The sequence below is a fragment of the Kogia breviceps genome, chromosome 12, assembly GCF_026419965.1.
Source record: "Kogia breviceps isolate mKogBre1 chromosome 12, mKogBre1 haplotype 1, whole genome shotgun sequence".
Taxonomy (NCBI): domain Eukaryota; kingdom Metazoa; phylum Chordata; class Mammalia; order Artiodactyla; family Physeteridae; genus Kogia; species Kogia breviceps.
Genome location: NC_081321.1, coordinates 83,322,842 through 83,347,485, shown reverse-complemented (window position 1 = coordinate 83,347,485; position 24,644 = coordinate 83,322,842). Strand labels below are relative to the sequence as shown.

Here is a 24,644-nt window from a genome sequence, read left to right as displayed (position 1 = left end):
AAATGTATACCTTTTCATTTTCTGAATATACAATCACCCTTTTTCGTTGGAGATATAGATAATATTATAAAAATAAAATTAGTTTAAATATCTAAAAACAGAAGGCAAATTATTATAAAATTTATTTTCAAAAACTGAGACATACTTCATTCTTAAATTACTGATGGGACCATATGCAGAATCTTTGAATTTGCATTTAAACAACTGCAATCTTGTGATTTTGATTGGATAGCTCTGAGGGCCTCGATTTGTTTGTTTCCTGGGGATAATTTAATTTTTGGCAACACTTGAAAGAGGAAGAAAAAGAAAACAGAAACAAAGAACAGAGCGAGATAATATGCTTCCTGGCAAGTCTCTGCCAGTATCAAACTCCCTAATGACTCACTTTTTTTGCCTAGGGAGAGAGCTAAGTTAGACCATAATTGTTCTGTCCCTTGAATTTTTCTGAACCAAAATGATCACTGACGAAAGAGCCACTCTGATTCAAGCCCAGAGCCCTAGGCTCACAGAACAGTCCCTAGGAGGCCCTGCTATCACAGGAGTGTGAACAAGAACAAAGGTGGTGGAGTTCTGTCAAGATTTCTAATGCCACACAAAGGCCCTTCCAGCAACTACAGACTGTTTCCAAATGCAGCCTTACTGTTTCTCTGGTGAACATACAAAGCAAAAGGCAACAAAACAGACACACCAACCCCATCTCTTCTGAGGACTTGTAAACCCCTTATATCTGTTCTCATCATCTCCATATCTAGCAATTTCCCGAAAATAAAGTGCATTTGTTTTCCTAAATGTTGTAACTTGTCAACTGTAAAGGATGAGAGCATTAAACCGAGCTCTGTTAGAACTGATAGCTTTTATAGAACACCACCGTCACAGAGCAGCGTTTATACTGGGCTCGGGACAAGTGTAACGGTCCTTTATTTTAAAGTTCAGATCCGTGAAACAGAAGCAAACAGGATTACACACAGCACATGGTCCTAGCAGTGGAGTGGAGGAGCTAAAAGCTTGTCTAGTTTAACTCTTGGCTTTACCACGTTTTTCTAGCTACTGCCTCAGTTTTCTCATCTATCACATGGGAATAGTAATAGTCCCTTCCTCAAAGGTTGCTATACAGATTAACTGAGATGATACTGAACAATGCTTAATATAGTAAGCCCTCAATAAGTGCATGCTATTATTCTAACTATCACTGTTATTGGCTATTCTAGATTTCTGCAAAAGGCAAAGCCCTATCTACAAAGAAACACCTGGGGTAAATGATTCTTTTTCTCAAACTGGGAACAATACAAGATTTAAGTAATAAGTTGTCTACGAAGACAAAGCAATTCAGAAAATGAATTATTCCAGGCTTGCGTTGCCTGGAATGGCCCTAAAATGTTCCCTTTGCTCAAAGGTTATTAAAAAAACGTCTATCAGATTCTTACTGAGTACCCTGTAAAGAACAAGGACTGTCAGATCTCCAGCCCACCTACTTGCAGCCTCCATGTCCACTGAGGTTGGCAGAGATAAAGTAATAAGGTCTGTCTGTTATCCCCAGTAAAAGACATTCCAACTTGCAAGAAAGGGATGCCATCCCCTTTACAATGGTGGTACTGGGTGAGGGGTGGAGATGACAACCTCTACCCTATAGACTATTATCATTCTACCAGAATTTTACTTCTGGGTAATTGTGGGAGAAGAAAGTATTATTTCAGTCAAAGTATATGTAAAATTGGTGGAACACTGAAATGGATAAGGGAGTTTTGTGTATTAATTCTTCTGAATACCACTCTCTCTACAGAAGTATTAACCTCTTATACAGTAGACCAGTAGCCCAAAACAGAGCTTCCCAATATGTGTGCCAGGAATGGGTTATAGGTCTGCCAGAGGTGATAATCCCATCAGTTTGGGGGGAGGCTAAGGTTCTTAGGGCAGTATTATCCCTGACCATGAGCAGGTTCCTTCATGGACATCAGCATGCTGTGCAAATATTATCATTTTCTAAGTGTGTCATGACTTGCAAAAGTTTGGAACCACAGGTTTAGGAAATGAATACATTTTCCAGGGTCTCCTCATTTGTGATCATGGCAAAGCTGAAGTACTGGATGTCTTATTATATTTCATGATCATGGTTACCAATACTAACATGTTCTAGAAAAGCCAGATACACATTCTTGACCTGAGAGGTCATTCCTGTAACCAAACTCTATTATGGGTCGCTTCCTTTGTTTACAAGAGATGCAGTAAGGGGTAGCACAAATAGTGAGGGTTTTCACAAGGTCCACCAAGGGAGGTAGAAATCCCATGGGAATTCAAAGACTGGACCTATTCACACAAGATATGGAAGCCAGCAGCTTGAGAGACTACAGCCACAAGAGACCCTGGGTCTTCACCCTGATACTCCACTAATAACATGACTTGGCCACATTCTTTCTTTGCTTCTCTTTGGGGGACTGTCTTGCATTTTCTCCCAGATGGCTACCAGTTGGCTTCTGTACCCTCTCTTCTAATTTTTCCCACTAGTTCTTTGCTTCTGCTTATTTCTAGGTTCAATTTCTCATAAACTCAACCTGCTCATAATTCCTCCTGGTCCCCAATTCTACCTGCTGGTCAATCTCAATCTCTCCTCTCTCCCTCCCTCCCTCCCGTTTCTTTCCCTCTCTGCATCTTTCAGTGCCTGTTTCTACTGCTAACTCTCTTGTGTCGCTCCACATTTGCCAATCCACATTCTTAAGAATAAGACTCTGGGTGGCATTGCCAGCTCCTGTTTGGGCAGAACCTTCTCTCAGGCCACTCACCAACCTATGGTTTGACTATTCTTGGGACAAATGCCCACTGGGTGAAAGGGGCTGGAGTCATAGGGTTCAAAAATGTTCCTTCACAGAGCTGCGGTGGGTGGGACCATTTGCTTTTGAAGAGCTCGAGGTAAAGAAGACGTAACATGTTTAGAACAAACCTCCCAAAGAAAACAAGGTTTTATATTTCTACATGCCAAAGAGACCATTTAAACATACTTATTGTCTTATAAAGAAACTCTTTTGGTAATTTTCTTATCTTTCCCTTCTTTTTTTCCAATCCATCCATTTATCCATCCATCCATATTAATCTCTCTGTCTTCAAAAGAAATGCATAAGGTTTTCCACAACCATAATAGTACTTGAGGACCATGAACCTATTAGGGGAGAAAAACTCTGTATGCAAATCATTATTAGTGCCCAAAGAATGGCATAAAGCAAATACTATGGAAATTTAAAGGAGGAAGACATCTTCTGGCTGGAGAAGATGCCACTTCAGCTAGGCCCTGAAAGATGGCAAAGATTCTGATATTCATTCCATACATAAGAAACAACATGAACCTAAGCCTTGAGTTAGTAGAGTTCTATAACCTAAAAATTCAGATTTTGGCTTTTTAAGTTCTAGAAAAAATGCATAATCACTGTCAAAAAATTCAAACCAAACAAAATATATAGTGTAAAAGGCCTGACTCTCGTCACTGTCCACCTACCTTTCCATGAAAGGTAACCTTCTCTCCAAAGGTAACCACCATTCATCGTTTCTTATGTATTTGTCCAGACTCTTTTCTATACTATTAAATTAGAGCTCTATAATTATTTGACTAGGAAGATATTATTAAACCCATTTTACCAAAAAGCGGGTTAAGTAACTTCTTTGGGCTAAGGAATTCTTTAAGTGAATGTTCCATCATACCTTGTTATTATAGGGCTATTGGCTTGAAGTGATTTAGAAGGACTCAATTCAGTATTGTGAGTAGATCTTGTTCATGAGGAGTCATTTTGACCAGAACTGGAAGAAGCCTAGAGGTGGGTACTCACATATTAGTCAGATGAAAGGATTCCACTCACAACAGAAAGTCCTATATATACTGAGATGGGTATTCAGGTGTCAGCAGACCTTTTGGTATACCATAAGCTTTATTTTTGTCTCCAACAGAAGGTGACTTACTCCAATAATGGAATGCTGATGAAACTGTTGAAGGCTTAAGAGAAATAAGACATGTTCTCCTCTACAACATCACTTTTAAAATAAACCAAATGAATTATTTATCGACTTGTGTCTAATACAACAGCCAACTGAATTTACTCAAGCTTCTTCCTCTCATATCCAAAATCAGACTTTAAAGGAACATATCATAGAGCAGATGATGGGAACAAGTTATATGAATGTAGAACACTTACCCCAGACTGCCATGAAAACAGCAAAGAAGACAGTGGCTCCATTGTCAAAAAGGTGGGTTACCTAGGAACAATATGAGTCATAGTTAAACTAATGTCCTATATACAATATTGTAATTCATGGTTTTTTTTCATGTTCTATAAAAATAGCTCAGACAATGCAATGAATTTGACAGGGTTTCTTTGGGGGATATTCCTTTTGGACCATAAGGAGTAAGGGATATTTTTCTGTGAAATAGTTTGGATATGGAAAGGAGAATTTGTTCCATTTATGTGGCTATCACTTAGTTGAGCATTTATCAGCAGCCCCAATGGTGCTATTAAGAATTTCCTTTTGCACACCAGAAAAACTAATACACATGCATATCTCCTGTGGATAGATTTATATTTAAGACCAGGTAGGGGGCTTCCCTGGTGGCACGGTGGTTAAGAATCCACCTACCAATGCAGGGGACACGGGTTCGAGCCCTGGTCCGGGAATATCCCTCATGCTGCGGAACAACTAAGCCCGTGCGCCGCAACTACTGAGCCTGCACTCTAGAACCCATGAGCCACAACTACTGAGCCTATGTGCCACAACTACTGAAGCCCACACACCTAGAGCCTGTGCTCCGCAACAAGAGAAGTCACCTCAATGAGAAGCCTGCGCACCTCAACGAAGAGTAGCCCCTGCTCGCCGCAACTAGAGAAAACCGGTGCGCAGCAACGAAGAACCAATACAGCTAAAAATAAATAAATTAAATTAAAAAAAAGACCAGGCAGGTATTAATGTTGCTGCTGTAAAGTTTTCTGATTTCCCCAGCACTATTTTTAATGCTTCATTTATTCTCTTTGAAAACATGACCATTTTGTGTGTGTAGTTTTGAGCAAACATTTTCTGGGCTGCCCTCTGGACTATGGCATTATAAAGAAGAGCAACCCATTAACACAAACCACTTCTACCTTTATTAAAGCCTCAGGTAATCACCACATTTACCTCTTACACATTAACACAAAGACAGCTAGCAAATACTTTATTGCTAGAATAATATATTCCATTGCAATCATCATAGCAGAACGCAAAAATATCTCTTTTTGCTGTAATACTGCCAAGCTCATTTCCACCTCCAGGATAAATCACACCAACGTCAAGCCAAATTGAAATGATGACTGATACGTTCGTAAAGCATAACCTTTTTTTCTTCGGTGCTTTATAGCTCTCTATAAAGTATACTTTACTGTTTTGGAGAACGTGCCAAGTATAAACAGGTCTTTTCCTATTATATCAGATTGTGAAGTATTTCAAAATTTTCCAAAAGTTTATGACTTTTCCTTCTTTAAACACAGGAGAGATGGGGAGCATTCAAACACCTAGTGTGAGACAAAAGTCTAAAGCCAACTTATCTCGATGCCAGAAGGAGTGTTACACTATGTATATCAGGTGGTCAGCATCAAATCAAGCCTGAAAGCCTTGGTGGTAAGTGGTTGGTTTGTGCTCCCTCCTGGGGTATTTCCAGGTGGACACTCCCCGCACCATCAGGGAAGATTCTAGAATGGATTGTGGTGGTCATTGTTTTAGGCCGTGGGGATCATTTTTCCTCCTTCTCTGGGTAACATGGCTCAAGTACAACCAATCGGAGTCCTTCCCTGGGACTGGTATGAAAACACTTGGAGAGACACATTTTCCCGCTGCAGTTACCGATTTGGAAATATGTGAATCAGGGACTTCTAGTTCCTCCTAAGATGGTAAGCTAGGACAGGCTGATGGTTCCCTTTGCCAAAATCAAACCTGGAGAAGCAGGAGAGTAGATTTCAGGAACTGACAAAACACAAAAACACACAAACCAAGATCCTGAGAAATGCCAGGGGAAACAAGAAGGTTGCCTTAAACTGGGTTGTGTGTGTGTGTGTGTGTGTGTGTGTGTGTGTGAGAGAGAGAGAGAGAGAGAGAGAGAGAGAGATAGAGAGAGAGAGAGAGAGAGAGAGAGAGAGAGAGATGGTGGGGAGTGGTAGTGGTTCCCAAGCAGAGGGAGAACACAGGTTAGAGAAATACATAAGTTCCAGTCTAGCCTCTCCCTCAATGGCGTTGGAAAATTAGATTCCCCTCCCTCAGAAATCAGCTGCAACAGGTCACATCACAAGTGCTGGTATTCTTGGGGGGTAATATCAGGGATGCCCAGAGTCCCGCTTTGCTGGAGAGCTGATGAATGTAGGTGCTGCCTGGCTGGCTGGCCTCAAGCAATCACTTCTCAGTCCTTTCCCTCTTAAACCCCAGGGCTGGTAGTTACAATTAAGGGAGAGCGCCTCCTTCCAATTCTGCTTTGTTCTAAGCGGGTTTAAAAGTGAAACTCTGACCAGAAAAGTCCTCTGACAGAGTGACAGCACACAGTGGTGCCTGGGACACATCGTCCTCTTCTCTCTGGAAACTCACCAGGACTGACCTGGCCCCTGACCCCCAACCCTAAGTGGTCCACAGGACAAGCACCCACAGGCCCAAAGAACAGAATATCTGGGGAAGACAGCTGCCTCCAAACCATTCCAAAGGAGGCAATATACACCTTCTGAAACAGACATCCTGTAACAGCAGATCAAGAATTTAAAATAAGCGTACAAATATGTTTAGGGAGATACAGGAAGGAAGATGGAGGCCTGGAGCCGTGACAGTCTGCAGCCATCTTTCCCGTCATGGGAAGAGAACCTGTCTACAGAATGATCACATAGACAGGTGGCCAGAGAGTGAGATCTGAGGACCTGGATGACCAGTTCTAGGCATGAGCTTCTCCTGCTCAGACAGTGGGAGGTGGTCTAGTATCTTCTGCAGTGAAATGAGCCAGTAAATGCCTTTCGGCTTAAGCCACTTTGATTGAGTTTCTGACCCTTGCAAGTACAAGTGCAAGGGTCAGGGATAAAACATTCCTGATGAACAGAAGAGTTGCTGCCTGACTTGGATCTGGGCTCCTATTTGATCCAGTATTTCTCTGCATCCTCGGTCTTATTAAATCAGTCTGGCATTTCTGATACATTTTTCTAAAGGAGACTCTGTATAACTTCAGTGATTTCATTCTGAGGCTCTTAAGGCTTCCTTTTACTAAGCTTCTAGCAAGGCCAAATCCAAAATTTAGAATCTAAGCATCTTGAAGCTCAGTATGGCACAACGACGTGTTTTGCACGCAGATAAACCAAGAGCCAGCTACTTACTGCTGTGTGACCACAGATAAACAACTTTTACCTCTCTGAGTCTCTGAGTAAAATGGGAATAATAACACCTACCTTGAAGTTGCTGTCAGAATTAGAAATAATAAATGTAGGTTGCCTAGCTATTATTATAATTATTATCGTTTTAGACCTAGAGAGTTTGGTAGGACGACCGACCAATGAAGGCCCTGTAAAATCTGAGTACTCTAAACTATTCACAATGATCATTTTAAGGAATTATTACAGCTCCCCTAAAAAAAAAAGCATTTCACTCAAGGCAGATCTTTCACATAACAAACAAACATCGTCCAAACAAACAAACAAAACTGGGCTTCTGAGATTCCCCCAAAGCAGGATTTTTACACCTGAGTCACTCAGGCTTAACTCATGATCTTTAAACAACACCGTATTACTGACCAACCTCTTCTGATTCTCACCACATCTCTACTTCCCAAGCTCACTCTGTTGAATTTGTCCTCATCCAGGCAGGTCTATGCGTATGTTCTCCAAAGGAAGGGAGAGTATTTTGTGCTTTTTTGGTCCCTTGCAGCACATACTTAAAAGCCCAAATCTTTGTAAAATCACAGCTGGCTGCTGTTCCTCCCACCAGACTGGCCACCTACAGGGCTAGAGACAGCATGGATGGGTGGGATCCTGGGCTGCCTATTTAATGTTCCCACACTTAAATTGAGCAAAACTCTGCAATGCCGACAGTATAATTAGAGGGGTCCAAGCTGCAGTGATTGTAGAGGTTACATAAAATCTGCCAAGCCCCTTTATACCTGGAATCTGGGTAAGCTGATAGGCAGTGGGTCTTAAAAAGTCTTCATCAGTCTATAATCCAGCCACTGCTTTGCATTAGTGATACTGCCCTTCAGTAATGATCTCTAGAAATTTGATGAATGTGTCTAAAATTTTAAAAAAGTGAGGTATAACATCAGAAAGGGGTATGTAATAACATATAGACATAATGGTGCTATGTATTTTTTTTTCAAAGCACTTTCACATATACTATCTTCTTTGGTCCTCATGACATGCCATGGGGCAGAGAGGGCAGGTATCACTGCCTGCATTTTAGAGAAGAGAAAGCTCAGACTCAAAGAGTCTGTACATGTGCAAGGTCTAGGAGGTAAGTAGCTGACCTGAACTTGAATCTAGGTCTTTTGGACAACAGTGATGATGAAGAGGAGGAAAATGAAGGCAGCTGTCATTTACTGAGACCTTACCGTTTGCTAAGCACATTGCTTATAAAACAGTCATGTGAAATGACTATCATGTTCTCTATTTTACAGATGAGAAAACTGAGGCTCAGAAGAGGTAAACTAAAATGTTCCTCTAATAACAAGTGGTAAACGGCACAGTCAAGATTTGAACCTAACTTTCTCTGATGCCATCAACTGTTCTATTTGCTATCTGTAATAATAATTAGAGCCCATACATTAAAAATACCTATACAGTAAAACAAATATCTGAATTAGAATACTGAATGATGAAGGTAAGTCTCTCCTACAAGGTAAACTTGAGAATCAAAGACCAGAAAGGACGGAGAGAATGTGGTCACCACCATCTCTCAGGAAGGTGTATACTAAATTCAATCTGGGACTTCCCTGGTGGCACAGTAGTTAAGAATCCGCCTGCCAATGCAGGGGACACAGGTTGGAACTCTGGTCCGGGAAGATCCCACATGCCATGGAGCAACTAAGCCCATGCACCACAATGACTGAGCCTGTGCTCTAGAGCCCACGGGCCACAACTACTGAGCCCGTGTGCCACAACTACTGAAGCCTGTGCGCCTAGAGCCCATGCTCCGCAACAAGAGAAGCCACCGCAGTGAGAAGCCCCACACCGCAACGAAGAGTAGCCCCTGCTCGCCGCAACTAGAGAAAGCCTGCACGCAGCAACAAAGACCGAACACAGCCGAAAATAAATAAATAAATAAATTTATATAAACAAACAAACAAATAAATACATTCAATCTGACTAAAATGCTGCATATTTGATATTACCTTGGCATAAACGCAGCTGTCTGACAGCCTCATGAACGGACAGTATTTATCACACACAGGACACATGATGATATCTGTAGCTTGGCAGACTTCTTTACTGGAAAAGAGAACAAAAAGAGACCGCTTTTTGATGACATAACAGCATTTTTTTCCCCTTCAATTTCGCCAGAATAGTTGACCGGTAAATAAGATTCAGTAGATTAAATTTTTGCCCTCAGAAGCTTCTTAGCTTTTTTTTAGTTATGAATATAAACAAGTGCCTGCACAGTTTAATAGTTTGGTAAACCTACGTGTTTGTGAGGCTGTTTCTTGGCTTTTACATATTAATTAGTTAAGCTCAGGAAAATACATGAAGCAAAACATTGATTGTTTATACCTCAGGTTATACAGAAGTCATTCACAGCACTGCACAGGTTGGAAGCAATTTCATACTGAATTATGGGAACAATGAGATACCTCACAGTGCCAGTATTAATTTCTATGTGCATGATAAATAAGAATAAATTATGGAGGAATACATAAAAATACTAGGGAGTAGTTCTGGGAGAAAACCACATCTCATTGACAATTTCCCCAGAAATTAAAATGTTTTTGCAGGTCACTTTTATTTTTGCAGTCACTTCTAAGAGGCACATTCATTTATTATTTAAGATCACTGTCCGGCCTTGTACGAAGATCTCTGAATACCTGAAACTATATTCTAGCAAAAGAGCCAAGATAACAATTGTTAACACTGAATCATTCACAAGGTTTCAGCAAGTTGGTGAGATGTCTTTCCAGCTTACAGGGTCCTTGTAAGAACACATAATTGATAAAAAAGGATGATTAACCCACTATTTTGCAGTATTAGTTAGAAAGAAAAAGGTGAAAAAGTCAGAAAAAGAGCAACTTTGAGCCAGTGAAGGAAAGTGATTTGCTCTGTGGATATGTAGTGGCTTGTATACCCATAAACGTGAGTTTTGCTTCCTTGGTAGCTGGAGACCACAGCAACAAGGGCAATGGATGGGCAGACCTAGTGAACTGGACGTTTTGAATTTTTCCAGGAGAGATTGGAAAGAAGTTAAAATGAATAGTTAAGTGGGCCGATGGTCTGTGAACACCCCCAAGACACAAATGCCCAACTCCAAATATAAGCAAAGGCAGGCTCACCCAGAGCTCCCCGTACCTGACTTGGCAGTGATCCAGAGTTATGACTCCATACAAAAAGACAAATAATCCAATAAAAGCGGCGGGGAAGAGCATGCCGGTGTACCAGCCCAACCAGGCAAAATACAGCCCAATCTTCTCTCCGAAGTATCTCCTGTTTAAGAAACAGCAGTCTTGCAAATTATACTGAAGTGTTTAAAGTTAGGCATCATAACACTTTGCTCAGTCATTTTCCTTTGTTGTGGCTTTGCTGATAACCATGCAGACAAAGTAAGCCAAGAGAATGGAACGTTTGACCGAATTTAAGCTCTGGACTTAAATTTCTTTTCCTGTTACTCTAGATCAGAAATAGAATGAACCTTTCCATAAAAGAACAGGATTATATGCAAGCTTGTTCTGAAAACACAGAATAAACCCAGCTCATTCAGGAAGTTATACATGATACCGTTATTGACAAGGAACCAGAGGAATTTGAAGAGTCGGTGCCAACACATAATCTCATTTTTGCCATTTCTGAGTGTGTGTGTGTTTCTAATGCATGTATTATAATTACATATATTTAAAAGAAATAGTAAACAAAATTACTGTGAAAAACTTTTAAACACTCCTTTCAATATTTTGTAGTTTTACAAGATGTTTAAAATGCTAGAATCATAAGATGGTACAAAGAAAGAACTCTAATTACTGAGATTCAACATGAATCAATTCTGAGAGCAACTTTCCCTTTCAAGTGATGACTTTTCACAGGCATGGACGTCTACCTCTGTAAATATTTTCCTGAGACTAACCAGCCTGCCTAGTGGCCTGTGGTCTGTGAAGTTTGGTTTTTATTTCTTAAATATCATTATTGTGTTTTCTATGCCTTTCAACAGCTAAATTTCATAACTTAGAAGTTAATTACTTCTTAGTCCAATGTAAGAATATTCTAATTATTTTTTATTCTCCTTCTAAACGAATGCTGACCATCTGTTTCCAAATGCTGTCTGCCGCTTTCCTCCTGGAGCACTCAGTAGCTCCTAAAAGCATGGATTATTTATTTATCCCATCTTCTACTGAGTCCCAACAGAAACCTTCCACTTCCAGAAGACTTTTTCAACATATATTCATATACACAAATATTCATTCAACAAATTAAAAAATACCTACTATGTGCCAAAAACTGTGCTAAGTTCTGAGAACACAATGGCGAGCAAAATAAGCTTGGTCCCTCCTCCTATGAAGCTCGCAGGGCGACAGAGGAGACACACAGAAATCAATTAAAGAAATAAGCTTATAATTACAAAACTGGGAGAAGAGCTACAAAGGAGGGGAACACAACGCGATAAGTGTACATAACAAAGCCATCTGACAACTCTAGCCAGGGAAGACTTCTCTGAGGACGTGACTATTGGGCTGGTGCATGAAAGTTAACCGGGTGGGGTTAGGGACGGGCTAGAGTGTTTCCAGCAGAGGGAACAGAACCTAGAAAGGCCGTGTGATAGGAGGGACCAGGTGAAATAAGGGTGGTGTGGATGGACCTCTGATAAAGAAATGGGCTGGTGAGGTGGGCACAGGATAAGCCTCGATGGGCCTTGCAGACCATGCTAAATGCATTGATTTTTCTCCTGAGAGAAATGAAAAGCCATGAGAGGACTGGTGCCAATCTGGGGACATGACCAGTTTCACATTCTGTCTCCAGGGCGGAGAATGGAGTGGAAGGGCCAGAAAGGAAAAGAGGAGACCACGTAGGGGAAAACAGCCATAGTCCAGGTCACACGTGAAGGAAGCAGCAGTGGTAGAGGAGAGGCTGGGGTGTGGCCAGATTCCAGAGATATGGAGGAAGCAAAACCTAGATATAGGACAAGAACTATTTAAGAGATGAGATTCCCCAGTTGCTCCACAACTTCATTCCACTCAAACCTTGCTTGTGCTTTTCATGCCCCCTCCCCCTTTGGCCAACACAAATCCTGCCGCTCTTCCAGGGCTCAGCTCCGCACCTTCCACCGGGGCACTGGCCCATATCCATCCTTTCCATTTTTTCCTAATTGTTGTAAAACTTTCGGCCTCCATCACACATGTTACCAAATTATGCACGGTCTTGTTTTACAGTTGTCTCAGGTTTGCAGGGCTGGTTTTCCTGAAGGAAGCTGTGCATTTCTCAAAGCCAGAGACCATGGCTTCTGTGTGTCTTTGCCGATAGTACTTAGCATTGTACTAGGAACACAGTGGGAAGTTAATTAACACTCACTGAAACTGATAAAATCTTAATCAAGAGACTGTCACGGATGGGAGATGCTTTGCCTGCAGCAATCTTGTGTAATTTTTTTTTTTTGCGGTACGCGGGCCTCTCACCGTTGTGGCCTCTCCCGTCGCGGAGCACAGGCTCCGGACGCGCAGGCGCAGCGGCCATGGCTCACGGGCCCAGCCGCTCCGCGGCACGTGGGATCCTCCCGGACCGGGGCACGAACCCGTGTCCCCTGCATCGGCAGGGAGACTCTCAACCACTACGCCACCAGGGAAGCCCAATCTTCTGTAACTTTTAATCGATGTAATCCTGTACCATGGGACTCAGGCTGGGAAGAGAATTGGCTTTGATATTTTTTCCCTACTATTTTATCGTATATTGAGACTCGTCAAAGGCAAGTGATCTCATCTCAGAAAATACTGTCCGCTCACCCAGATCATCTGGATCATTTGTTACTCACACAGAGAAGGGGACACAATTCGTCAATGGCCTTGGGTCAACAGGAGTAAACCCCTTGTAACAAGGATTCTGGAAGGAAGAATGATTACCCGGGGAGACGAAATGTAAAGTGAGTTGTCTTATTATTTCATTTTCCTCTAGCATCATTTGTTAAGGGCTCGGGGAAAAGTGAAGTAAATCTGGCTAGTCTAGGAAATGAGACATGACCTTCTTTTTAATAAGGAATCCATGAAGTGTGGATTGTTACTACTCAATCTTAATAATCAGTCTCTAAATAAATAATGAGATGTCAGAGTATAATGCCTCTATGGCAGAAAGTTAGGCATACACAGACAGTTAAAGAAAACACACATTTTCACTGCACGAATATCATAGGTTAAAAGCAGATATACTCTTTTGACTTGCAGAATTAAAACAATCTTTAAAGGTTACTAGTTTTAAGTGAAAACTAAAGTAAGCCTGACATTTATTAGAATGACAGCACCCTCTATTTCCTACTTGCATAATAGTAACTAATATTCCATTTGTCACTAATACATGCAAGCAGTGTTACCGCTCTACAACTATTATCGATAATTTGTCATTAATAGTCACATGGGTGATGAGCTTCTTATGGAATCCTGGGGGAGGCCTGGCTGATCTCACATGCCCCTTTCCAAGGCTCTTTTGGAGGAAACACCAGCCTCATCAGAGGGAGGTCAGATTTACCAAGAACGACCCATGTCCTCTGATAGGCTGCCCTCTTGGGAAGAAGTCAGATTTGAGTGTCAGCTGTGCACCTCAGACCGTTTCCCCCCCCCCCCCCCGCCGCCAATGTTGGCTTGTCCCAGTTGACAGTCTGCCCTAATCAGCCTGTGTAAACTTTATATTTGCATCTGGTTAAAAACTCACCTTACAAGATCCAAAGGCTGGTATTTATACCACACGCCCCAGGAGGCCCAGCACTCATAGAGCAGATGGCGGTGGTTTACTGCTCCGTGGGTTCTAATGGAGTTTTTACTTCTGTAACTTCCCTGGATAAAAACACCACTGCTGTTGAGGTAATACCCACAAAAGCCAAAAGGAAAAGCTGATAGTAATATTAGCCTTTATGGCAGGAGTAGCAATAGGGGTGATATGAGGAAAAAAACAGATCCATTCTATTGAAGGGAAAGCAGTCTGATTAGTTATTGGGGACATAATCTTGCTGTTGGTGCCATGTAGTAAAAAGCCCGTGCTTGCCGGAATCAGGCAGGTCTGAACTGAGTTAAAATTCAGTCCTGTTACTTTTTAGCTAGGAGATCCTATGCTCTCTGAACCTTGGATTCCCAGGTCATAGTGGAACTAACAACATCTGCCTCATTAGGTTTCTTCTGTGGTTTGAATGAAGAGAGCATCCTGCCCCAGAGGCCATGACCAAGACTTATGAGTTCTCTTTTCCACTTGTCTCAAGATAGAGTCGTTGGTAAACAGCCATAGCTGTAACCCGGTCAAATGGTCTTGTCTATAAGAAAACCCCAGAATGCAAGAGTGGTAAGTTAGCTAAAAATTACAATAATTCAAATATAATTCAACCTCCTCATGGAACAAATGAGGAGACCATGGGCCAGTGGAGTAGGGCGTTTCTAAGTTCAGTTAGTGGAAATGCTAGTTTCACAGATAGAACAGGTACTTTCTGGAGGTGAACTAATTTTTGACATTTTAACTTGAGAAGCCCTTTCTTAGTGGAAAGTGAACAGGCCCGAGAGACGAGGAACTCAGGTTCTAGCTCAGCTCAACACCAACCCACTCTAACATTTCTCTAAACCTCTATTTAAATTTTTACCATAAAACAAGGCAACAAGAGCTGCCTTCCTGCCTCTGAAGGCTGTTAATGTGGTCAAATAATATAATCAAGTTAAACTGAGAGCAAAAAGTCAAAAGAGCGATTATGTTATTACTGCAGCTGCTCTTACTAATTTGGAAGCTCTCTTTTTATAAAATACAGGGCTTCAGCAAGATGCCCACCACCCACTCGCCTGCACAGAAACTTCTGTCCACCCACCACTGCTCAGACACTGCCCTTACCGTGGGCAAGGGGTGGGCACGGGAAGGATACAGTCATCACTGAAACCCTCTTCTGGGGGGCGATGCCAACTAATAACCACATGATATGCTTTGGGGACATCTGTCTTTAACATTCAGAAACACCTGTGTGTGACTCCAGAAAACCTTTGTGTCAAAATGTTTGCTTCTGTTACGCAAAAAGAATCACTCCAAAAAGGTTTCATGGCTGTCTATACTAGGGTCTCAGACGAAAGCCTCTAGTCTCCTTAATGAAAAAGGCTTAAAAACTTTACACCATCCTCTCCATCCTCCTGGTGTTTAAAATCAAGAGAAGAAACACCATAAGCCAAATAAGAAGTATATTTTGGAAAGACTTGCCATTGGTGGATAGTTGGAAACTGTCCTCCAAGCTTAGTCGGCCAACTGTTAACATTGCTTCTCATAGAAGATTTTGCTGAAAATCTCTCTAACAGTAGTTTCACCCTGGCTACTGTGTGAGGTCCTAGAGGATACGGGCTATGATATTTATCTTCGTGTTCTCTGTGTTGTACTGCGACTGGTACAGGCTCAGTACCATGAAAATGACAGTAATCTCTCATCAGTCGTGAGAATTACGTCCCTGAAAACCCATGTATATAAAGTGAATTCTGGGTTAAATTACCCAAAGTCTAATGGGGGAAACAGAGTTAAGGGTAATCACAGTTACATTTATAAAAGTCCTTATAGATGACAAAGACCATGTAGTAAATAAGGAGAATATAAAAATTTATACATCTTAAGCAACAATAAGTACAATACTATTAATTTCTATTTATCATCCTTTAGTTCCTAGAGACTTTGCAAAACGGCTTTCTCCCACTCGCTAAGGATTAGCTATAAAATTTTTTGTTGCAGAGACTATATATTTCAGAGACATTTTCCCGCTGGGTCTGGCGCCTCAGATGCAATTTTCAATGCCTCTTTAATTTTATGACTTGGGGTCCCTCAGCTATTCCTCTGAATTCACGCTGAGTGACTCGTGATTCAAGTACTCATGCAATTAGAATAAAAAGACAGAAATAAATCTACGCGGGGGGAGAGATATCACAATGCAAATAGGCCCTCCCCAACTAACCACTGAACAGATTTTTCTGAACAAGCATCATATCAACAAATGCAATTAATCACTATCCCCAGAAGCTGATTTAACAACACAGAATTGACAGAGAAGGAGAAAAGGCAGGACAATACCTCGTGCAGAGGAAATGCAGCTTCATAGGAGCCATTAGTAAGCAAACGATTCAGACCTACAACAATAAAAAAGTCCAATGTGAATCAATACTGAGTTGAAATCCTCACAATGTAAGACTAATGTAAGGGTGGTAGTTTTTGGAGAAAGCAATCTACGTTTTCAAAAGTGGTTCAAAACTACTTGGGGACAACAGTTTAGAAAGTTTTGCTACCTGCTAGGAAACTGGAATCAAGGACTAGAAAATCAGGTTTTCAAACAGAAACAAAACAGTGAAGCACACCTAGCATGGTGCTTGGCATAGAGAAGCGCGTGCGCTGAGAGAAGTGGATGAATTAATCATACCAAAAAGATGATTTTCCACCAGGAGCTCTCCCATTTTCGTCTAGAAGCTTTAATATGGACAAACCTAACTCCTCTGCATTAGACTAGGGGATGACTTTGGGAAGTCCTCTTGTCCTCAGGCCTCAATTTTCTCATCCATAAAATGGGAGGGGGGTATTGGATATGTGGATTTGCAATGTTTTATTGGTTAGATATAAGCCACAGTTTCCTCCCACACTTAAGGGGAAGGGATTACACATTGTGGGGTCACCCTAGGGTGTGTCCACCACAGGTTTATGAATTTTCTTCAAAGAACCAGTTTTTGGTTTCATTGATTTTCTCTATTTTTTTCCTGTTTTCCATTTCATTGATTTCTTCTCTGATTTTTATTATTTCCTTTCATCTACCTACTCTAGATTACTTGAGATTTAATTTCCTTCCCCCCGCCCCTTGTTTCTTAAGGTAGAAGGAGAGGTCATTAATTTGGGACATTTCTTTTCCTGTATAGGCATACAGTGCTATAAATTTCTCCCTAAGTACTGCACACTTTTTGATATACTGTGTTTTCATTGAATACAGCAACTTTCTGATTTCCCTTTTGACTTCTTTCACCCATGAGTTATTTTAAAATATATTTAGTTTTAAATATTTGTAAATTTTCCAGAGATGGTCTTATTGATGTCTAATTTAATTCCACTGTGGTCAAAGAATTATTATTAAGTCTTGTTTTATGTCCCCAGGTATGGTCTCTTGGTAATGTTCTGCGTGCATTTAAAAAAACGGGTATTCTACTGTGGTGGTAAAGTGGTCTAAAAGATCAATTAAGTTAATTGTACTGTACTGTTCAGTTCTTCTAACCCCTACTGATTTTCTGTCTACTGTTCTATTAATTACTAAAAAAGGGGTATTGAAACCTCTGAGTATAATTATGGACTTGCCTATTTCTTTTTTTTTTTTTTTTTTTTTTTTTTTTTTGCGGTACGCGGGCCTCTCACTGTTGTGGCCTCTCCCGTTCAGGAGCACAGGCTCCGGACGCGCAGGCTCAGCGGCCATGGCTCACGGGCCCAGCCGCTCCGCGGCATGTGGGATCCTCCCGGACCGGGGCACGAACCCGTGTCCCCTGCATCGGCAGGCGGACTCTCAACCGCTGCGCCACCAGGGAAGCCCTGCCTATTTCTTTTAGCAGTTCTTGCTTCATGTAGTTTGAATCTCTGTTATTAAGCATATAAACATTTAGGATTGTTATGTCCTCCAGATGAACTGACTCCTCCATCATTGTGAAGTGGCTTTCTTTATCCCTGGTAATAGTCTTTGCTCTGAAATCTATTTTGTCTGATATCAATATAGCCACTTCAGCTTTCTTTTGGTTAGTGTGCTATATATATATACTTTTGATCCTTTTACTTTTAACCTATTTGTGTCTTTAAAGAGTGTTTTTGTGCAGGCAGCAAAAAAATTAGGTCTTGCTTTTAAAATTTAATGTCAACTTCTGAATTTTGGACTGGGATTTTCAGATCATTTATATTTAATCCTTTGTGAATTATGAGGTGTTCCAATCTCATTGGAAATCCTTTTGGATTGCTCTTTCTCTGGCCTTGGGTAGTTTCCTGATGTGTGTACTAATTAGTACTCTGCTAAATACTTGAGGTGGCCCTCTGCAGATCTTCAGGGTTCTCTGGGAAGCTCTCTGCTTTCTGGTATGTTGTCCTGTGAACTCTGGCTGCCTTGGTCTCCCTGGACTCTCAGCAACATGTTTTCAACTCAGGGAGTCTACCAGGTTCTGCCTGGATTCTTTTTCCCTGTGTTGCTGTCCAGAAACCATCTCATTGTAGTAAGCTGGGGCAACTGTAGGGCTCACCTCATTTGTTTTCTGTCCTCAGGCTTCCCTGTTCTTGACTGCCCAATGTTCAGTGTCTTGAAAAGAGTCATCTCATATATTTTTTGTTTTTCCTTTTTTGACTGTTTCAGGTGGGAGAGCAAATCTTGTGCCTGTTACTCCATCTTGGCCAGAAGTAGAAGTGTAATGTTTTGATCTTTAACGTTTCTTTCAGATCAAGAATAATACTACTTCCTAACATGTACGTCAAAGAAGATGACTGGAAGGCTGTCTCTCAAGTGGCTTATAGATGAGTACTCTCCATGCTTTAGATCCTGATTAGAGCCCAGAGGCTTAGCCTAACTGGAAAATGGAACATGCACTGATTCACTTTTTATTGATGGAGGGTCAATTAATGTTTAGGTATTTTTAATCATGGTAACATGATTAAAGGTATTTCAAGATGCTGTGACATTAACACTAAATGTCTAAGAAAAGCATCTGAAATACAAATATCCATAGGGCTTTGTATTTTGTCTAGCACACAGGAGGCCCTCAATAAATACCTTTGTAATGAATGAATAAATGATTATGTAGAAAGCTTTGATTTTCTGGAACCTCTATCAAGAATTCTACATATATCATCAATAACTTTCAAATATCCTGGAATAATAGAAAAAATAAGATTCACGGGGACCTAAAAAGAGACTTCTCATGATGACCTTTGTAAATTTATGATAATTTATCACAGACCTGAAAAGTAAGAAAGTAGTTAATATTTAAAATCTATCACCTTACTAACTTCCCCTTTGAGCACCAGTTTTGAAAATATGACTTCATCTCAAGATTTATTTTATGCACTTATATTGTTAAATAAATCTTTGTTGATCTATTAATTGCCCTATTTTGAAAATGGATTTCACTAGGTTTGATTTTCAGAGTTGTAATAAACTCAGAATGAAATTGAAAAACTTACATAGTGGTGATTTTTGTTCCACTGAAATACCCTTATAAATCATGTTTACAGACAGTATTTTTGTATTATCTCTAATCAATGTTGGCTCATGCAAGATGCCACTTTCAGAAAGAGTTTCAGGCAGAAAATAACACAGGATAAACATTAATTCTATCAATAAATTAAATTTTCTTCTAACATGTTTCTTTTATTTATGAAACCAAAGATGTTAATGAAACATTGGGGTCAACAGAGCATTTATAGTTCTACTCCATATTTTTCAGCATAATGTCTGATCTTGGGTTAGTAATTATTCTGAGATCGGTTATTTCTAACCAGATATTTTTTCAGTTCGTCATTACTGATTTTCAAAGCACTGGGGTTCTTGAAGAGAATCCTCCTTCTTTCATCAAATGAGAGAAACTTTTACAATGGTCATTTCTTACTAGTAACAATACTACACTTCTCGTGTTTTCTCAAAACATTTAAAAATTATTGTCTTTGCCCCTTTTGTCTCCATCTTGACTAGTTGTAAAAATAGCCCACATTTTGAGATGCAAAATTTAAGCACAATAATTGCTATATGGCCTCACTATACACAGTCTTTGTGTAAGAATGCTGATGGTTAGACATTGATCATGTTTAAAAGATTTTCAATTCAGTTCAACAAGCACTCCTCCTATATGCCCGATACTGTGCTAGGCAATGATGATACAAAGGTGAATAAGGCAACTTATTTACAATTGAGGAGCTTGTTATCTAGATTAGCAGTTTTTAGCTGCAGATTCTCAATATCCTAGTATGTTATATGAGTTGTGAGGTGTGCTGGTATTATACTACCAATATTAGTGAAGGGACTGTTTTTAAAAATTATTTGCATGTTAGGAAATAATCCAGAATAGCTACTGCCATAATCATCTCACTTCCACTCACTTGTTTTCTAGCATGTTCCTGATATGATGTTAACCAAGAAAAGTATGATAAAAGTATGTATAGCACATCCTAAGTTTGTTAAAAACAATCACGTGGACAAATGGGGTATAAAGATGAAAAGAGTAATTAATGTGATACTTAAGTTATTTGGTACACAAAAATGTCAACAGTGGTTCTCTTTAGTTGGTAGAATTTTCATAATGTCATTGAAAGTAAATAATTCAACGTAATGAAAGAAGAGTTGTAGATGATTGTCAAATAGACACTGCAAAAATAATTGCCATTGGAATTCAGAAGAGGAAATCCTTGGAGCTAGAATGGCCATGGAGGACATTATTGGGGGGTGCGGGATGTGTCCCAAGGATGGATGACTGCTGCAGAGAATATGAGAACATTCTAACCTACAACCCCATCAAAGTCAAGAAAGCCCTAAATCAGGTTCAACTTGACCATACCCACCTACATTGACTCTCACTGAACATATGATTCCAGGTGTATTCAGATCTGGACTAGGTATCTGTTTCTCCCTATAGTATTTTAATTTATGCAGCTTGGGATCAAAGTAGTTTTTTGCAGCTTCACTTGCATTCAACTAAACCTACCTCCCAAGTCTATCCCTCTTCGTGATGTGTTGAGCAACATTTCTCCCACACAGTGTCAGGGTAGCTGGTTCGCTGAGTTTGAGTGCAGCACTTTACATGTACAAACTATTAAATGCCATCTTTTGGATGTGGCTGAGATTTCCAGATCACTGAGATCTATTAGGATCTGACGCCAATGACTAACATAGTACGTTAGTCATCCTTCCAGTCTCCACCCCACCTGAAAGCCTGAGGAGAAGACTGTTCAGGCTATGTGCCAGTTAGCAATTTATTGCCCCTTAGCTCCAAATACAGGTTCATTGCCTGCTTTGCAATAATGGAGCTGGACCTTGTAAATATTTCTCCCTTGCCAGGTAGTACAATGTTAAAGCTTTGTCAGCAGAAGGCACTGGAGGGACAATGGGGGAGGAAGGAGTTTGTCCTCCTGGTACTAGCATGCTCCTCCCAGTAGACTTCTGCAGCTCACAGCTTCTGTGGAATCCAGCACCTGCAGTGCATGGTGGCCAGCAGCCCTGGCACCTCCTTAAGGGTGGGTGTCCCCCTTGAACAGCTTCACAGAGTCATAACGCTGGTGCAACACTTCCCAATGAATGGCTTCCCTGGAACCCCTCCAGGCAGCCTCTCCCAGTACTTGAGATGGCAGATTCGCAGAGAGTCCTACTGGCACAGAACCCCCAGCAAACTGCTGTGCCACCTAGTGAACCACAGCTGCACCCTTTCCAACAAGGTCTACGTCTCAGCTTTGTTGTGGGGAGTCTTTGTAGGGGTGGTGGCTGCTCCTAATATCTGCTATTCTTCTATTCTTTAGAGTTCTTCTTACCCTTTACTAGCCAATCCTCCGTTAACTCCAAACCTCTGCCACAGTTAGTTATTTATATTAACTTTCCCTGTTCAAATTCTGTGTGGCTTTTGTGTCCTGATTAGACCCTGACTGATATAGGTCATTCTTCAAAGTATTGATAAAAATCTCACTGGGACAGAGATACCCAAAACAAAGCCACCCACATCCTCCTGATATATAGTAATCTGTTTAATAAGGAAGGATATTTGGTCATATATTATGGAAAGACTCTCATACAAATGCCCCAAATATAATGTGTGGAGGTTATTTACCGGGGGAGGTGATTATCTGGAGCATTTACTTATGTGTGACAGCTCTTCTCTGCCCTTGTTGCTCCCCGTGTCTGGAAGACCTGCTCCTCCATCTTCCCACACGGGCTCCCTCTTGACATTCAGGTTTCAGTGCAAATTCAGCGTCTCAGAAAAGCTTTCCCTGACCACTCCATCCAGCTCAGCTTGAACTCACCCCCACCCCTTAGCAGTCTATCTCTGAGACATCATCCATTTCGATTTCTTCATGTTACGTATTGTATTTACTTATTTATTGTCTGTTTTTAACTCCTTGAACATATGCTCCAGGCGAGAGCAGTGCTCATCTCCCCAACACCTCACCCACTACCTGCTGCATAATGGGCGCTCCTTACATATTTGTTGAATTGAGAGCACTTCTCCATGATCTTAGATAAATGAGATGCCATGTTATTTTTTTAAAAGCGATCTAAGGATTCTATTAAGATGTTCCACTTCTGAGTTATCCATCAGGGGAGTATGCAGTTAGAGGCTCTATGAATGATGAGCATTTCTAGAATTGATATCAACTTAATAAAGCCAAAGGAAAGAGTCTGTAATCCCCCAAATCAAATGTAGCTTGTTATGCTAATATACTACTTACCAATTTTGTTTTTTCCTTCTTCGTACTTTATTCTTTGTAAAATATGATGTACGATTCTACTCCTCGTGGCATTGTTGAAGAAAGTGTCTTTGTTGTGTATGATGAAGCTGCACACACATATTGAAAGCACAAGTTGAGGATTAATTGCAGGCAAGGGATCTAATCTTTGATATAATTTGGTGTGACTTAGACAGAGGTGTCTTCCATCTGTCACAGAGAGGACCCAGAGGTCACACCAGAGGCAAGAGGCTCACAAATCTCAGCAGTTTGGTTCTCAGCCTCCTGAGAACATCCACATCATTATGTCAGGAAAGAGCTGGAGCTAAATGAAATTAAGTAACTTTCAACTAATACCAAGGCTAAGCCTCATATCTTGTTGTTTTTTTTTTTCTCAGTAAGGTCATTAGATAAATCCAACTAAAATTTCTTTTTGTTTTTATCTCCTTTTGTCATCTACCTCATCCCCTCCCATGCCATTTTCACGAATTTTAATATCTGAAACTGGTTTGGGTGATAGACACAAGAGTTAGGTAATGAGCTCTGGCCTGGCTCAGGGGTGAGGTCAGAGGCGCGTCTCTAGACATTGCCTCTCTACGCTCCTTTCCCATGTTCCTCCTCTCCTGGAAGGGGCCCCCCCTCTCTTCTACAGCATGTACTTAAGATTGCTGCTCTCTCAGCCTAGGGCCCACCCAGCCTCTGCAGTTTCTCACAGGACTCATACACACACACACACCCCCACAACACTGAGTTCCCAGTAGGTGTTCCTACCCTACTGAGAGGTTTTCCAGGTAACAGTAGAGCTTCCAGGACCTTACAATGCAGCATGAAGTGGCCAGGTCTTCCCCTCCCAAGAACGTGTTAAATGGTAGAATATTAGAGATACTGGGAAAGTATAATTGCTTCATAAATTATAAAGTTTATTAACGCAGCAAACTTTTATTTGGTACTTTGCATGAATTGGACACCGTGTGAGGCTTATAAACGGTAGCAGCCATCGCCCTCAAAATCCAACTCAGAAGTCACCTTCCTCAGCAAGTCTCGCCACCCCTCCAAATGCACTTCTGCCACCCAAAGAGTTCAGTACTCTCTCCTCTCTCTCTGTTAAAATTCCTTTTCCCAAGATGAATTCTTAGGTGTTGCTCAAATCATTCGGAGATAAAACTGGCCTGGAGAAAGGGCGGTCCAAGCAAGCATGGGGTTTGGCTTGGGAATAGAACTGAGTATGTAAGTTTGGGGTAAAGGAGAAAAAGGCCAGAGAATATGAAGACAAAATGTAAATCACATGGACCGATTTCGTGGAGAAGGACTTTCCTCTCATTTCTACTTCTCTTGTATTCTGTTATAGAATATTGTTCTCAGAAAAAAGTAACTTGACTTGGTGGAGGAGAGATAAATGCTATGTGGGTAAATGAGAAAGCTGCAGCCTTTATCTTATATCTTCTCTAGGGTTTTCTGAAAACATTTTATGGCATCAAAGAGGAAGATGGGAAAACTAAGAGTTACATCAAATATGGTTCCTTTTATTTTATCCTCCTCTGCTTTTTCACCTTATTTGAGACAGACCACTACACTTTAATACCAATAAAGATGTCATAAAGAAGTAGACAACAAATTAAAAAGCCCATTTTTGACTCACAGTTTCAGATAACTGAAAGCTGATAAGCATGACCACGCTTGACAAGACAATTCTGGGCTAAAAGCGCATGTCCCTCCTCCATTAAATGGTTTTCCGCTTCCTTCTGTTTTTGATAGCACCCCATTACATTGTGGGAGCTCATGTAACAGTTCTCTATACTAAGCACCACAGGTGAACTTCACGGTTTTGTTTTCCTCTCCTTTACTTCTAGG

At 40.9% G+C, this 24,644-nt stretch overlaps 1 protein-coding gene across 8 annotated transcripts in view; it reads right to left on the bottom strand.

Moving 5' to 3' along the window:
- Window positions 1-24,644, bottom strand: part of ANO4 (anoctamin 4) — a 325,264-nt gene that overhangs the window by 84,929 nt on the left and 215,691 nt on the right. For all 8 annotated transcript variants that reach the window (XM_067009963.1, XM_059081938.2, XM_067009965.1 and 5 more), the window contains 6 exons: window positions 22,797-22,903; window positions 16,437-16,492; window positions 14,073-14,194; window positions 10,518-10,652; window positions 9,353-9,449; window positions 4,176-4,236 (listed from right to left, as the gene is read on the bottom strand). In XM_067009963.1, coding sequence (XP_066866064.1) covers window positions 4,176-4,236; window positions 9,353-9,449; window positions 10,518-10,652; window positions 14,073-14,194; window positions 16,437-16,492; window positions 22,797-22,903 — 578 coding nt within the window. The remainder of the gene's footprint in view (window positions 1-4,175; window positions 4,237-9,352; window positions 9,450-10,517; window positions 10,653-14,072; window positions 14,195-16,436; window positions 16,493-22,796; window positions 22,904-24,644) is intronic.